The 12,723-nt window shown below is 47.1% G+C and overlaps 1 protein-coding gene across 1 annotated transcript; it reads left to right on the plus strand.

Moving 5' to 3' along the window:
• Positions 1 to 281: 281 nt before the first annotated feature.
• Positions 282 to 10,072, plus strand: MLNR (motilin receptor). Its single transcript, XM_090026051.1, has 2 exons — positions 282 to 1,438; positions 3,127 to 10,072. The coding sequence occupies exons 1-2, from the start codon at positions 667 to 669 to the stop codon at positions 3,438 to 3,440; spliced, it is 1,086 nt and encodes a 361-aa protein (XP_089882177.1). The 5' UTR covers positions 282 to 666; the 3' UTR covers positions 3,441 to 10,072.
• Positions 10,073 to 12,723: the final 2,651 nt, after the last annotated feature.

Here is a 12,723-nt window from a genome sequence, read left to right on the forward strand (position 1 = left end):
GTGCACGTGCACCACTCCACGTCACCAATGAATGCTGCACAATAGTGTGTCCCAGCAAAAACCTGCAGGGTGTTTTTAGGCTAATGCTCAGTAAGCATCACTAAAAATCCGCAGGTGCTACTGCACATAGTAGCTCTAGTTACTGAATGCGGTTAGTACTTCCTTAAGGAAGCAGTAAACTAAACGGGCGGTATCTAAGACGGACTAACCAACACGTAGACTCGCAGGCTGTGCCCCTCGCTCTCCTGCTCCGCAGCTCCTACTGCCCCCCAGACGACGTCCAGCCCCTTTCCGGAGCTCGTCCCCGAGCCCGAGGAGCTGCGCGGCCCCCTCCCCTTTTCTTGCATCGGTCTCGCATCTCCGCCGTCAGCCCAGCACTGGGCCCGAGAGGAAGCGCTCTCGGGGCGGGGGCCGAGTCCCGTGGCCACGCAGAAGCCCCGTGGAGGGGAGCGGGGGCACTCCGTCCCGCCTTTCCAGGAGCCCGGCGTGCTTTTCCTCGCTCGCGCGGAGCCGCCAGCCTGAGACGGGCCCCGCTTCCCTCCTGGGGGCGGACCAGGGCAGGAGGCAGAGGAGCTGCCGGGGCCGGGGCGTGGGATCCGACGCTGAAAACAGGGGGGCGGGATAAAACCCGGACGGCGCTGGGCAGGCAGGCGGGATGCAGGCAGCATGGGCAGCGGGAACGGCAGCGGCGCGGTGGCTGCAGGGGAGCCGTGGGCGGTGCCGCCGTGCGACGAGCGCGTGTGCTCGGCGCTGCCGCTGCGGGCGCTGGTGCCGGTGACGGCCGTGTGTGCGGCGCTGTTCTTCGTGGGCGCGGCGGGCAACGCGCTGACCGTGCTGGTGGTGCGGGCCGAGCGCGGCGGGCGCAGCACCACCAGCCTCTACGTGGGCAGCATGGCAGTGTCCGACCTGATGCTGCTGCTGGGGCTGCCGCTCGACCTGTACCGCCTGTGGCGCTCGCGGCCCTGGATCTTCGGCGCGCTGCTCTGCCGCCTGTCGCACTTCGTGGCCGAGGGCTGCACGTACTGCACGGCGCTGCACATCGCGGCGCTCACGGCCGAGCGCTACCTGGCCGTCTGCTTCCCGCTCAAGGCCAAGGTGGTGGCCACCAAGCGCCGCGCCAAGGCTGTCATCGCCGTCCTGTGGGCCGTGGCGCTACTCTCGGCCGCGCCCTTCTTCTTCCTCGTGGGGCTGGAGCCGCCGGCCGCTGGCAACCGCAGCGACCTGGGCCGCGAGTGCAAGCCCACGGCGGCGGCCCAGGAGTCCGGCCTGCTGGGCGCCATGTTCTGGGTCACCACCGCCTACTTCGTGCTGCCCGTCGTCTGCCTGCACGTGCTCTACGGCTTCGTGGGCCGCCGCCTGTGGAGCAGCGAGCTGCAGACCCGCGGGCCCCGCGCCGCTGCCCGCCAGCGCGGACAGCGCCACACCGTGCGGCTCCTGGGTGCGTGAGGTGGCCTGGGACTGCCGCGGGGGGGGTGGCCCAGAACCATGCTGTGCGGCTCCTGGGTGCGTGAGGGGGCCTGGGACTGCCGCGGGGGGGGGCCCCAGAACCATGCTGTGCGGCTCCTGAGGGCCTGGGACCACCATGGGGCACCTCCAGTGCCACACCATGCAGTTCCTGCATGCATGAGGGCCACCTGGGGTGCCTCTCGGGACCCCAATAGGGAGACCCCCCCTAGGGCTGCCCGAAGCAGGATCTGGACCTGGGGAATGGAAGGGAGGTCCCCTCAGTGCTGCCTGCTGCCCCCGCTCTCCACCCTCCCCAGCCCAACCTAGGTGTCCTACTGGTTCCTTGCCCCACAACTCTGTTGCCTTATTGCTCCTCACAGGGAAGGCTGCCCACACCACCCATGAGGCTCCTGACTGCCTCCACCCAGGTGCTGCTGTGTTATCCCCCATGAGGATCCCACCTGTACCTGGCAGGGAGGGCTGCCCACAGGGTCCCCCAGGCTTCCCCTCTCTCTGCCCACAAGTAAGGCTGCTACAGCCCTTCAGGTCTGATGGAGGGGTGGAGGGGGAAGGTGCCCAGGGCTTGCACAGCCACAGGGACTTCCTCAAACCCCACATTTCTTGATTTCCCCTGGAGAAGCCGGTGGGATTAACTAGGGATGAGTTTCAACCAGTGATTCTCAACCTGTCCCAGGAGATCCTTTCAGGGGTACCATGGGGTATCAGACAGTGTTAGCACTCCTGGGTGCACAAGTGCAATTCACTTGATAAACCCAGTGATTTCCAATAGGAATCTGCAGTGTCCAAAATGCTCTGCCCTGCTGTGGGCTTGCTGAGTTTGCAACAGAATTGCTCTGGTATTTTTCTGTAGTCAAAAAATTAGGGAAAACTAAGAGCTGGCATTTCCCAGAGGTGCAATGCCTTGAGTCTAATAATGGTTGAGAACCACTGACTCAGACTGTTCCTCTTTCTCTAACACCCAAAACTGTATAATTTGTTCTGTGAAGCTCCACAAAGGACCCTCACAAAAGTAACATCCCTGTATCTACATGAGCTTGGACATACAAGTCATTTTACAAAAGGTATACGTACATGGCAGCATATCCCAGAGCTCTAGGAACAGAGCACCTCATCCACACAAAAAACTAGAATAGCCAAACAGCACAGCCTCTTTCAACATGCATGCCTTAAAAGACTAAGCCTACAGAAAGCACAGACTCGCTGGGCACTTCCACTAAACCCCACTCTCTTTTTCCATCTAGTTTTTCTGTTTTCCTACAACATGAATGAAGCTGCAGATGTTTTGCAGATTTCTTTGTTTTTACTCTGGTCTCTGATAGGGATGTTACAGCTGGTTACAATGTCAGAATCTCTGAAGCGAGTGCTTCTCTCCAGTTCAAATAATTTCTATGCAGAGAGGAGTGACTGGAGAGATTTTCAATTGCCTTATTTTGTCCTGAAAAGTAGTAAATAGACCTGATGCTGCTGTTCCCAGTTTGATAACTTGATATCAGTCTAACTTCTTTGCCTCACTGGTGTTCCCCCTGTTTTACACATTGTGAATGAGAGCAGAATTGGGCTTCTCACATACAGTTTGATACCTGTGGTCATGCAAAATCTTAGCAGTTCAATCATTCGATATCCTGACTCACTGTTTCTCTGTGGTTTTTTTTCTTGCAGCTGTGGTGGTTCTGGCATTTGTAATTTGCTGGTTGCCATTCCATATCGGCAGGATCATATTTATAAACACTCAGGATACCAAGATGATGTTTTTCTCCCAGTACTTCAATATATTTGCTTTTCAGCTCTTCTATCTGAGTGCATCCATCAACCCTATCCTCTATAACCTCGTTTCAAAAAAATACAGGGCAGCAGCCTACAAACTATTGCTGCCACACAGATCTGGACAAAGGGCTTTTACCGTTACGAGAGATACTGGAGGCTGCACAGAGACCAGTGCCAGCATCAGAAATGAATACATAACCACTTTCTGAGACTGATCCGCTGATTTCACTGAGGCACTTTTCAGGATACTTTCTGTAAGTGAAGGGCAGTTCATTTTAGCATTGCAGTTATAAAAAGATGGGCATTTATTGTTACTTATGAATTTTATTCTCAAGTGGTATTTTTCCTTAATATTTGTTTTTTGTGTTAACACAGAAAGTTAGCAATATCAAGAGTAACATGCAACTGATGCAAAGCAAAAGTTGTCGTTATTACACCTGTTGTCGTTATTACGCCTCAGTTGTCATATGTAGCTACGTACAATTTTAAGGACCCAAAGCTATGGTGCCAAGTAGGGAAGGTATGTTGTTCAGTAACTGAGAGATTCCAAGAGCTTTTACCCTTTTAAAACTTATTTCTCACAAAATAAATATGCAGGGGCAAGAATCCGTCACCATAAATGTCCTTGCAGAAATGGCCTAATCCTGCAAACAGGAGTAATTGGTCCTGTGAATAATATCAGTGTATTCTCCCCAGTTAAGAGCTACTCCTGTGCACACCTGTTTGTATAGATCCCAAGGCCCAGGAGATCTCTATACATGAATCAGTGCACTGTGTCTTAAATTATTTTTAAATCCCAGCATTGTTGATTATCTCCTTACTAAATAAATTGAAAGAATTAGTTTGATTTAAGTTAATTTGCTAACTATAACTGAGCCTACAAGTTCTAAAAACAAATTAGTTGGGAAGAGCAACTAGAAAATAAGTTATTATTACTTCCAAAGACTCACAATATGTTGCCTATACACAAAGAAACTTGACTACACTAATGGAAATCAGGAACAGTTCCATAGTAACTAAGGGCACCTATACATGAGTGCAAAGGCTGCTCCAACTCACTGGAATTCCAGGACATCAGAGCAGACAAAATTAATTAAGTCTGCTGGAGTGTGGCAATTGCTGTACTCCAACAGCCTCCCGCATCTTGTGGATCAGCATCCCCGTGCTTAAAAATGGTGACGGAGCGTTTGAACTAAAGTTCGTTGAACGTTGAATGAGCTTTAGTTCAAGTGCCCCTGCTGCCATTTTTAAGTGTAGAGATGCTGATACAGTATAACCTCATAAATCTGGCTTTCAAAATTCCAGAATTCTCAAAATTCCAGCACTTTTTAAAACTACAGTACGCTACATTATTGCATTAAAAATAGCTTCCCAATAATCCAGAAATTCCTCCGGAAGTCCAATGCTTCTCTCACTACCGTTGTTTTTGTTCATCAGCCTACAGCTATTGTTTTGAACAATACTCAGTCACGTGCAAAGTATAATTGTCCTAAGGCTGTGCACTTTCCTTATTTTTCAAAAATTTGGAGTTTTCAAATTTCTGGCAGGTGCTAGGTCTTAAGGATGCTGAATTTATGAGGTCATACTGTACATGAGACACAGTGGCAGTTTAATTAGAGCATCTGCTGGAGCTGCTCTAATTAAAGCACCGCCTCCTATACCTTCAGAGCATGTGTAAAAGTGCCCTAATGGGGCTGAAATGCATTCATATCAGTGCAATTGGTGATATGTCAGCACTTGAATTTTACTTATATTTTAACATAGGTTAATTATGTTGTCTTCATTAACCTGATTGAAAGTTCTAGTGTAGGAACATTTGTGTCCTGTCTACATTAAAATTTAGAGTTGCGTGACTTGACTTATTAAAAACACAACTAAGAATTCCAGCATAATCACAACCAAAAGGGGAATTTGACCCAAACGTATTAGGTGTCAAAATATTTGGACAAACCCTTTTGTTTAATAAATCTGAGTGCTGGCTCACTAAAAGACAGAGGAGGCAGTTAGCTCATTGTGCATACATCCAGTCATTTCCCTGCAGGAACTGCCTGCCATCAGAGGGCTAGATTTTTTTTTCACCTCCCCCACTGTAAAAATGTTAAAGAACAAAAACAATTGCCAATGTGTGTTTGGTAGAGCATATCATTTTTGCCTGTAAACTTGGTAAACAAATATATATATGCTTTGTGACATGGATATGTGAGTTTTACTAACCTTGCATTTATCCATTGGTCCAGTCTACAAGAATGTCAGATTGTGGTCTACTGAGAGGTGGTTGGTCAAATGGTGCTGGCTCTTCATCTTTATTTTGAGTTGCTAAACTGTACTGAGAGAGCAGCTAAAAGTTAAGCATGTCCCTAATGCTGTTTTTCCATATACACAATTGCTCTAGCTACCACAGAAAGTTTATGTGGCTGTGAGACTACTTTCCCTTCTTACTATACAGTCACAAACAGAAGCAGGGGTGCCCCGCATGACTGTGAGCAGAATGGAAGGTAGTTCACTACCACCATCCTGTATTCAAACGTACTGCTTGCTAGGACAAAGTATTGGAAATTTTGGTTTGTCTGATTGATAAGAATTGGGTGCTACAATCACTGTAACATTTGGATGCTACATTGGTGCCCTATATCAACTCTTGCCTTGTTCCTGCCTACCTTGTGTTTGATACTATGTTTGGGAAAAAATGTATGGCTGCTGGTCTGCACAGAACACCAGAGCAAAACTGATTTCTGATAACCATGATGAATACAGCATGACAAACACTGTCTTGTTTGCTGGGAAGGTAATTTGTCCTTTTGTGTACATGTTCTTAACATTGCTTCTCTATGCATAGAAAAAATATGTACAGAAAACCACAATTGTAAGCTTGTATAATGCCCTCTAATTAATCCTCTGTGCTGTGCCCCCTGTAAAACAATAGCATATGCATATAAAATAACTAGAGCTTAGAGAAGCTGCTCAGATAGTTTGGGTCTGGCACTGCTGAGAGACTGCATAGGGAATGTAATGGAGATTAATATTAAAAATATAATAATGTTGTGCTATATACCGTGGTGTATCGATTCATCGCTGGGACCTCTCTGCCCACTCCTGGGCACACTGCTTCACAAAAGGTCATAGATTCAAGATAGGTCTAAGGGTGAACAACAGAATTAATTGGAGGCACAAAAGGACTTCCACATGCAAAGAAAGAGAAAAGATTAAAATCATTTAAAGCATATGTGATAAAGGTTCACAGGTAATGTAACATAACAAAGGTATGTTGAGGCACTGTGATTGTACTATAAGAACCAGAAACAAGGGTCTGTTAAATTAAAGTGAGGAAAAGTTAAACTGAAAGGCAGAAAATTTAAAACCGATATTAGAAATAAGTTCAAACCTATGATTAGTCCATGGAACTCATCATCACAAGATCTTCCTGATGCGAAGAGTTTAGTGGGATGTATAAAGAAAGAATGGATGTTTATACGAATAAAGAGCAATTGCATAAAAAATCCAAGTTCAGGTTTCTAGAGGTAAATAGTAATTCATACTACGAAGCATAAGCCAACCTCTGACTGAGAGGGTCAGAAGGAAATTTCTGAGAAGGCCAGTCCAAAATTGTCCACTCTTGCCATGTTTGAGGCATCAGGAGAAGGATACTGCTGGAGAGAGAAGAGTGAACTTTGGACACACATTAGCTTCCAGGCTCCTGTTTGTCAGTGGCAAAGCTTCTGTTGGTTTCAGCAGTAAAGGATCAAGCTTTAAATAAACCACTAAACTTACCTAGCATGGCAATTCAAAATGACACCATTCAAGAATATGTTTTTACTGTGCCTCTCTTGCAAGGAGTGGGAGGTGGACCTGAAAGGCTCTCTGTGGCTCAGTCTCTGACCCCTTACAACCAAACCTATATATTTGTCCAGTTCAGGAGACAGCCCAGCTGAAGCAATGCAGAGACTGAGGTTATTACTGTAGTGGCAGTATGCTTACCATATAGAGGGGCCCTTAAAGTCTTGCTTACTTCCTGTGAAGTGGAAGAGTAGGGATTTGAGCCCTGATTTCCTATGTACCAGCCAGTGCTGTAATTGCAACCATCTTTCTTTCAGAACTACAAATGAATGGGTCTTTCTCTATAGTCCATATGGACTAGACCTTCTGGGATTTATGAAAAGTCTGTTTTGTTTCCTTTTTACTGTTCAAAAAAAAAACAAACAATACTTCATATGAAGAGCACAACTTGCCTCTAAGGCATTTTTCTAAAAGGACTGGCCTGGCACTTTCAAAATATTGCTTCCAAATAGTGCAATTTAGAAAGCTCTCAGAAATAAAATACAGAATGAGCAGCATTTAATGGACTGTTCTAATCAGAGGAAAAATGTATTTGCAGTGGTTTGGTGGGGTTCATTCAAGAAGTGATCAGATTGGCTGGATGATTCAATTGCATGGTCTTTGGAGAAATACATATATTCCAGTAAATCTTATTCCATCACTCTCCATGGGGACACAGCTATGGGCAAAAGAACTGTTCAGAAAGGTAATTTCACTCCGGTATGTTCCCTCCTTGGATATCAAAAATTATTTCCTATAGTTGCATAGTTCAGGATGCTGCAGGCAGAGCCTTGCTTTTCTTTTAAAAGCTCTCACTAGTGGTGGCCCTCATAATCTTTAGCCCTGTCTGTCTGCGTTCACCACCTGTCTTTTGTGGGTATTATCAGCGTGTCTCAGGGTAGCACCTTTGCTGAATGTGGCTTGATGGGGAGATCTCATTACTCTGGCATCTATCACACCCATCTTCACTTATAAAAGGCATCTTACAACCCTTTTCTGAAGGCATTTTAGTCATTCCAACTTTTTTGTAGCGTTTTCATTCAGTGTTTCTATGCAGTTAGGGAGAGAGTGTTTTAAAAACCAAGGCCCCAATTCCAGAAAGTGCTTGAGTCTGTCCATGTTAAGGACAATGCTCAGAGCAGGGCTGTCCAACTTCTAAATTTCATATGCTGTCTTGCATGGGGGCCTGGAACAACTCTAGTGACAGGAAGATGAAACTAGTTCATGTCTAGCAAGCTTAAGCACTTCCACAACCCCCATTTCTTGTCATATCTGAGCTCCTTGCAAGCTCCATTGCACTTACCTCTCACCAGTTCAGTGGTGTGCAGGTAAGGCCCTTCATTATGGCTCCTGTGATGAGTTTGAGCCTCTTTCTCCTCCAGCTGAAAATTGCCCCTAGTTGACAGCTGTAAGTGGGTACTTTGTCTTTTGTTCAGTCAAGTCAAAGGCAGCCTGATGTGATACTGGCTATGTGGGTGCCACTGGCTGCAGAAGCTGGTGTGCCTTTACTAGGCTAGCCTACTAGGCTGTTCAAGCTCAGGCAAACCATGGACCATTTTGACTCACCTGAGGCCAAGAAATACTCTGATCCCTGCTTTGAAAATAAAGGTTTCCAGTAACTGGCCCTATGTTATACATGAAGGCTGTGGCAGAAGAGAGAATTTAAACTACACCTCCAGAGGTCTAGGCTGGTGCTCTAACTGCTAGGCTGTAATGGAAAAAGAACAACCCCACTCAGCCCAGCTGGAGAAAGAAAAGGTTGAGGTTTACAGAAAATTAATGTAAAATAATGCAAAAAGAAAATGTATGAATGGGCCCTATGCTATGAAAATAAGTATAAGTGTTCAAATGCTTGATGTACACAAAGTCATTGACTTTTACAGGAAGGTATCTCTGGTCAAACAAAGGCTTGATCCTCCCATGAATAGAAACTATTCAGAATAGAAACTACTCAGCTATTTTTCTTGCCACTGATGCTGCTTTTATTTATGGAAAAAGCATTCCCCAAGTCATTTTGCAACAAGTGCTGGGAAAACTGACATGTAAAGTATTTTCTTCCTTCTCAGAATTGTGGTGCAGACTGCTTATGCCATCTTCAACTACTCATTGAGAAAACAAATGAAGATTGGAAACTCTGTATTCACTTCAGACAAAGCAGCTGTGCAAGCTTAACAGGTTTGATCCAAGCTTAAACTGACATGAGAGTTTCCATACATGCACCAAGTTGCACTGGTTTAACAAAACTGATTTAACATCACACCTATAGTACACCTACACATCTTATGCGTTTGTCTCCTAAAGCACAGGTAGTCAACCTACAGTGCACATGCCATAAGTGGTGCAGGCAGCCTATGTGTGGCATGTGACAGATTGGGTAAGCGACAGGCAGCACAACAGCAGATCAGAAAGGGAACAGAAAGCAGAGCAGTAAATTAGGCAGAGAACAGAAGGAGCAGCAGATTGGAAAGGGGAAGGGCACAGTGAATTCAGGGGGCCCAATCCTGCTGCTGTTGATACTAGGAGACATGATTCACTGTGATTTAACCATGAGCATGACTGGCTCTGCTAGCAGTAACAATAGATGTGTCTCCTACTACAAAGGCCCTGTGTAGATCTGACAACATGGGGCCAAGCTGGCTGCTTGCCCTTTCATGTTTCTGTTCAAAGTCATATTCTGAAAGATCTGTACATACTGTAAATAAAGTAGATTAGGTTAATGTATCAGTCTTGTGCAGTTCTCTACTCATGACACATTCAAAAAGAAAATAGCCCATTCTTTCTTTGAATCCAGTTAATCACTCAGGTTCATAATGATAAGACATAAATGATCATAGGCTAACTTAAGGAAGAAAATGGTGCAGGGTGGTGAGGATATTTCATACGTCAGTTCTTATCAAACCCATGTGCTCCAGGTCTGCTGGAACTGTGCTGAATAAACTTGATTCGGTAAATATTAAACTTCCTAATGGTACGAACAGATGTGTGTATTCAGGAGTGAGGCACTGTATACAACTAGTCTCTAAATAATTGAATGTAGCTCTGCTTTGCTGTCATGGGATTTGCATGAAAAGTAACTAAAATAAAGTAAATTATTGCAACAGATTTAGTTAGTCCTTGCTATATCCAGCCCTTGGCTGCATTAAAACAAAATGGCCAGAGATATCAAATGGACCTAAAATATTGCTTTAGTGTCTCCTCCAGTTACTGCATTTGTGGCTTGTTTTTCCCCATAGCTACACACCACATTCCTTCAAGTCAGCATTAGTCAATCATAATAGCATGTTCTGTCATCCTTAACTAGCTGGCTTAAGGCCATCCACCCAGCACCAAAGACAGACCTCAACATAGCTAACTCATTTGGCATTGCTACACTTCACTATCAACGATTTCTGCAACCCAGGGGTAGGTTTTTCAGTGGCATCTCATACTATTCCAGAACACTGAGCTTAACAAAACCAAAATGTCTTAACACCAGGAAACTTACGGTTTTGATCTTGAATAATGTAGCACATGAGCTCCCTAGCTCTGCCTGCAGCAGTACAAAGTAACTTACGTTTGTAGTACATTTTCTTTTGAAGTGTAGCACATTTGCCTGAATTCACTCTGGGGTGTACACATTGTGGTGGGTCTTTGGTTAACACTTATTGCTCTCGTGCCTCCTAAGCCCATCAGGACACAGTGTTTGTCTACATTTACCAATGGTGTTGCAAGGCTTTTCTAGCAACAGACAGCAACAACCAGTGCCAAGCTGTCAAAGTGCATTCAAATCCATGTGTACCTGCCTGTGTACAACTCTATTACAGCAGTGTGTCAGTAAGTCATGAAGTACACCACAGTGCTGAAACAGAATCATAGAAAAGCAGAGCTGGAAGGGACCTTTGGAGGTTTAAAACCAGCAAGGTAGACAGTGATAGATTCTGGGCCTTGATTTTGTTACCTTGCTTTAATGCTGGGCCTTGTTTCTGCACTCCTGGTATCTGTGTCTACCCTCTGATCTTTGGTTAGTTCTTGTTTCTGCCCCTCGGCTCTCATCACTGAAGCCGCTCTTGCTTCATTCAATCTCAAGACACAAATTCAGCATAGCTGCTTTAGTACCCAAAGGAAGATTAATGTCCAGGCTAGTGTCCCAAGGAGCCTTTAAAGCAAATCTTCCAAGACTGGAAAAAAAGTGACGTATTAAATCAGATGGACTTGATCTACTGAGGTCCCTTTGCAACAAAAACATCTATGAATCTATGAAATACTTGGTCTGCGTGAAGCTTCAGTAGCTAATTCGATTCAAAGGAGATTTGGCCTGATTAGGGACTGAATCACAGAATCCAAATAGGAGAGCAAGTAAAAGCTCCGAATCAATTCGAAGCATGCAAATCAATTTGGTAAAGCTTCTGAAAAGCTTTGGAAAAGATTCGGCCAATTTGGAGATTCGGCCCTAAGACTAAACAGGTAGCTGACAGCTGCCTCCACCTGGTAAGTCCGTTGGGGTTGAGGGGAGGCGGGGGGAAGGGACATGGGAGAGGGATTGGGGCTGGGGAAAGCTGCCCAGCTGGGATGGATGGAACAGCATGTTACTTGGGAAGGGGGGCATGGGGTGTGGCTGTGGCAGTGTTGGGAGCAGGGGCTCTGCCCTGCAGCCACTTGCCCAGCCAGGGCAGGGAGGGGGAGGTGGGATGTGGGCGTGGCTCACTCTAGGCAGAAGGGGGCAAGTGGCAGCAAGGCACAGCTCCGCTCCCAATGCTGCCGTGCCCGCATCCCATGCACCCCCGCACTGACTGGCAAGCAGCAGCAAGGCACAGCCCCTGCTCCCAGTGCTGATGGGGGCTATGCCCTGCTGTCGCCTGGAGTAAGCCACGCCTGCACCCCCTTTCCCCTTCTGGTGCCAGCTGGGCATACCATAGCCCCTGTGGCTCCCCCTGCCAGGGCAGAGGCAGGCACTGACAGAGGAGCCATAGCAGAAGCCCCCATGGCTGCCCTCCCAGCACTTAAAAAAAAAAAAAAAGCCCCAAACTCACCCACTCTGGCAGTGGGGATTGGGGCCTCTGAGGGCTCATAGAGCCCCCCCATATGCAGCATGGGGTAGTGGGGGGCAGAGGGGATCATCTATCCCTGCCTGATACCCACGCGGCAGCTGCCCCATGGCACAGGTGCAGTGTGGCTTGGCAGTACACTGCATGCTGTCTGAGAGCTGGGATGGCTCCATCTGTCAGCCAGAGCCTGGCACCACTTAGCTCCAGCGGCCCCAGCTCCCAGACAGCACACAGTGCCCTGCAAAGCCACACTGCACCCGTGCCATGGGGCAGCTGCTGCGTGGGTGTCAGGTGGAGATAGACAATTCCTGCTAACCCTCACTACTCCACGCTGCATGGTGCTCTGCCATAAGCACCCAGAGGCCCTGATCACCACTGCCGCAGCCAACAGGTATAGGGCTTTCTTTGGGAGGGGCCAGGCGGGGGATGGGGCCAGGCAGGGCAGCGATGGGGGTTTCTCCTGTGGCTCCCCCCACCTGGGGAGAGGCAGGCACAACCAAAGGAGCCAACCAGCTGTGCCTGCCTCTCTTTGGCCAATCCGAATCTCTCCAAATCAACGCCAAATCTTCCAAAGCCAATTTAGCCATATCGATTCAGGACAGTGACCTGAATCTCTGAATTGAATCACTGTCCTCTGAAATCCTCAGGGATTTTC

The sequence above is a fragment of the Crocodylus siamensis genome, chromosome 1 (assembly GCF_052110815.1).
Source record: "Crocodylus siamensis isolate JL-2025a chromosome 1, ASM5211081v1, whole genome shotgun sequence".
Taxonomy (NCBI): domain Eukaryota; kingdom Metazoa; phylum Chordata; order Crocodylia; family Crocodylidae; genus Crocodylus; species Crocodylus siamensis.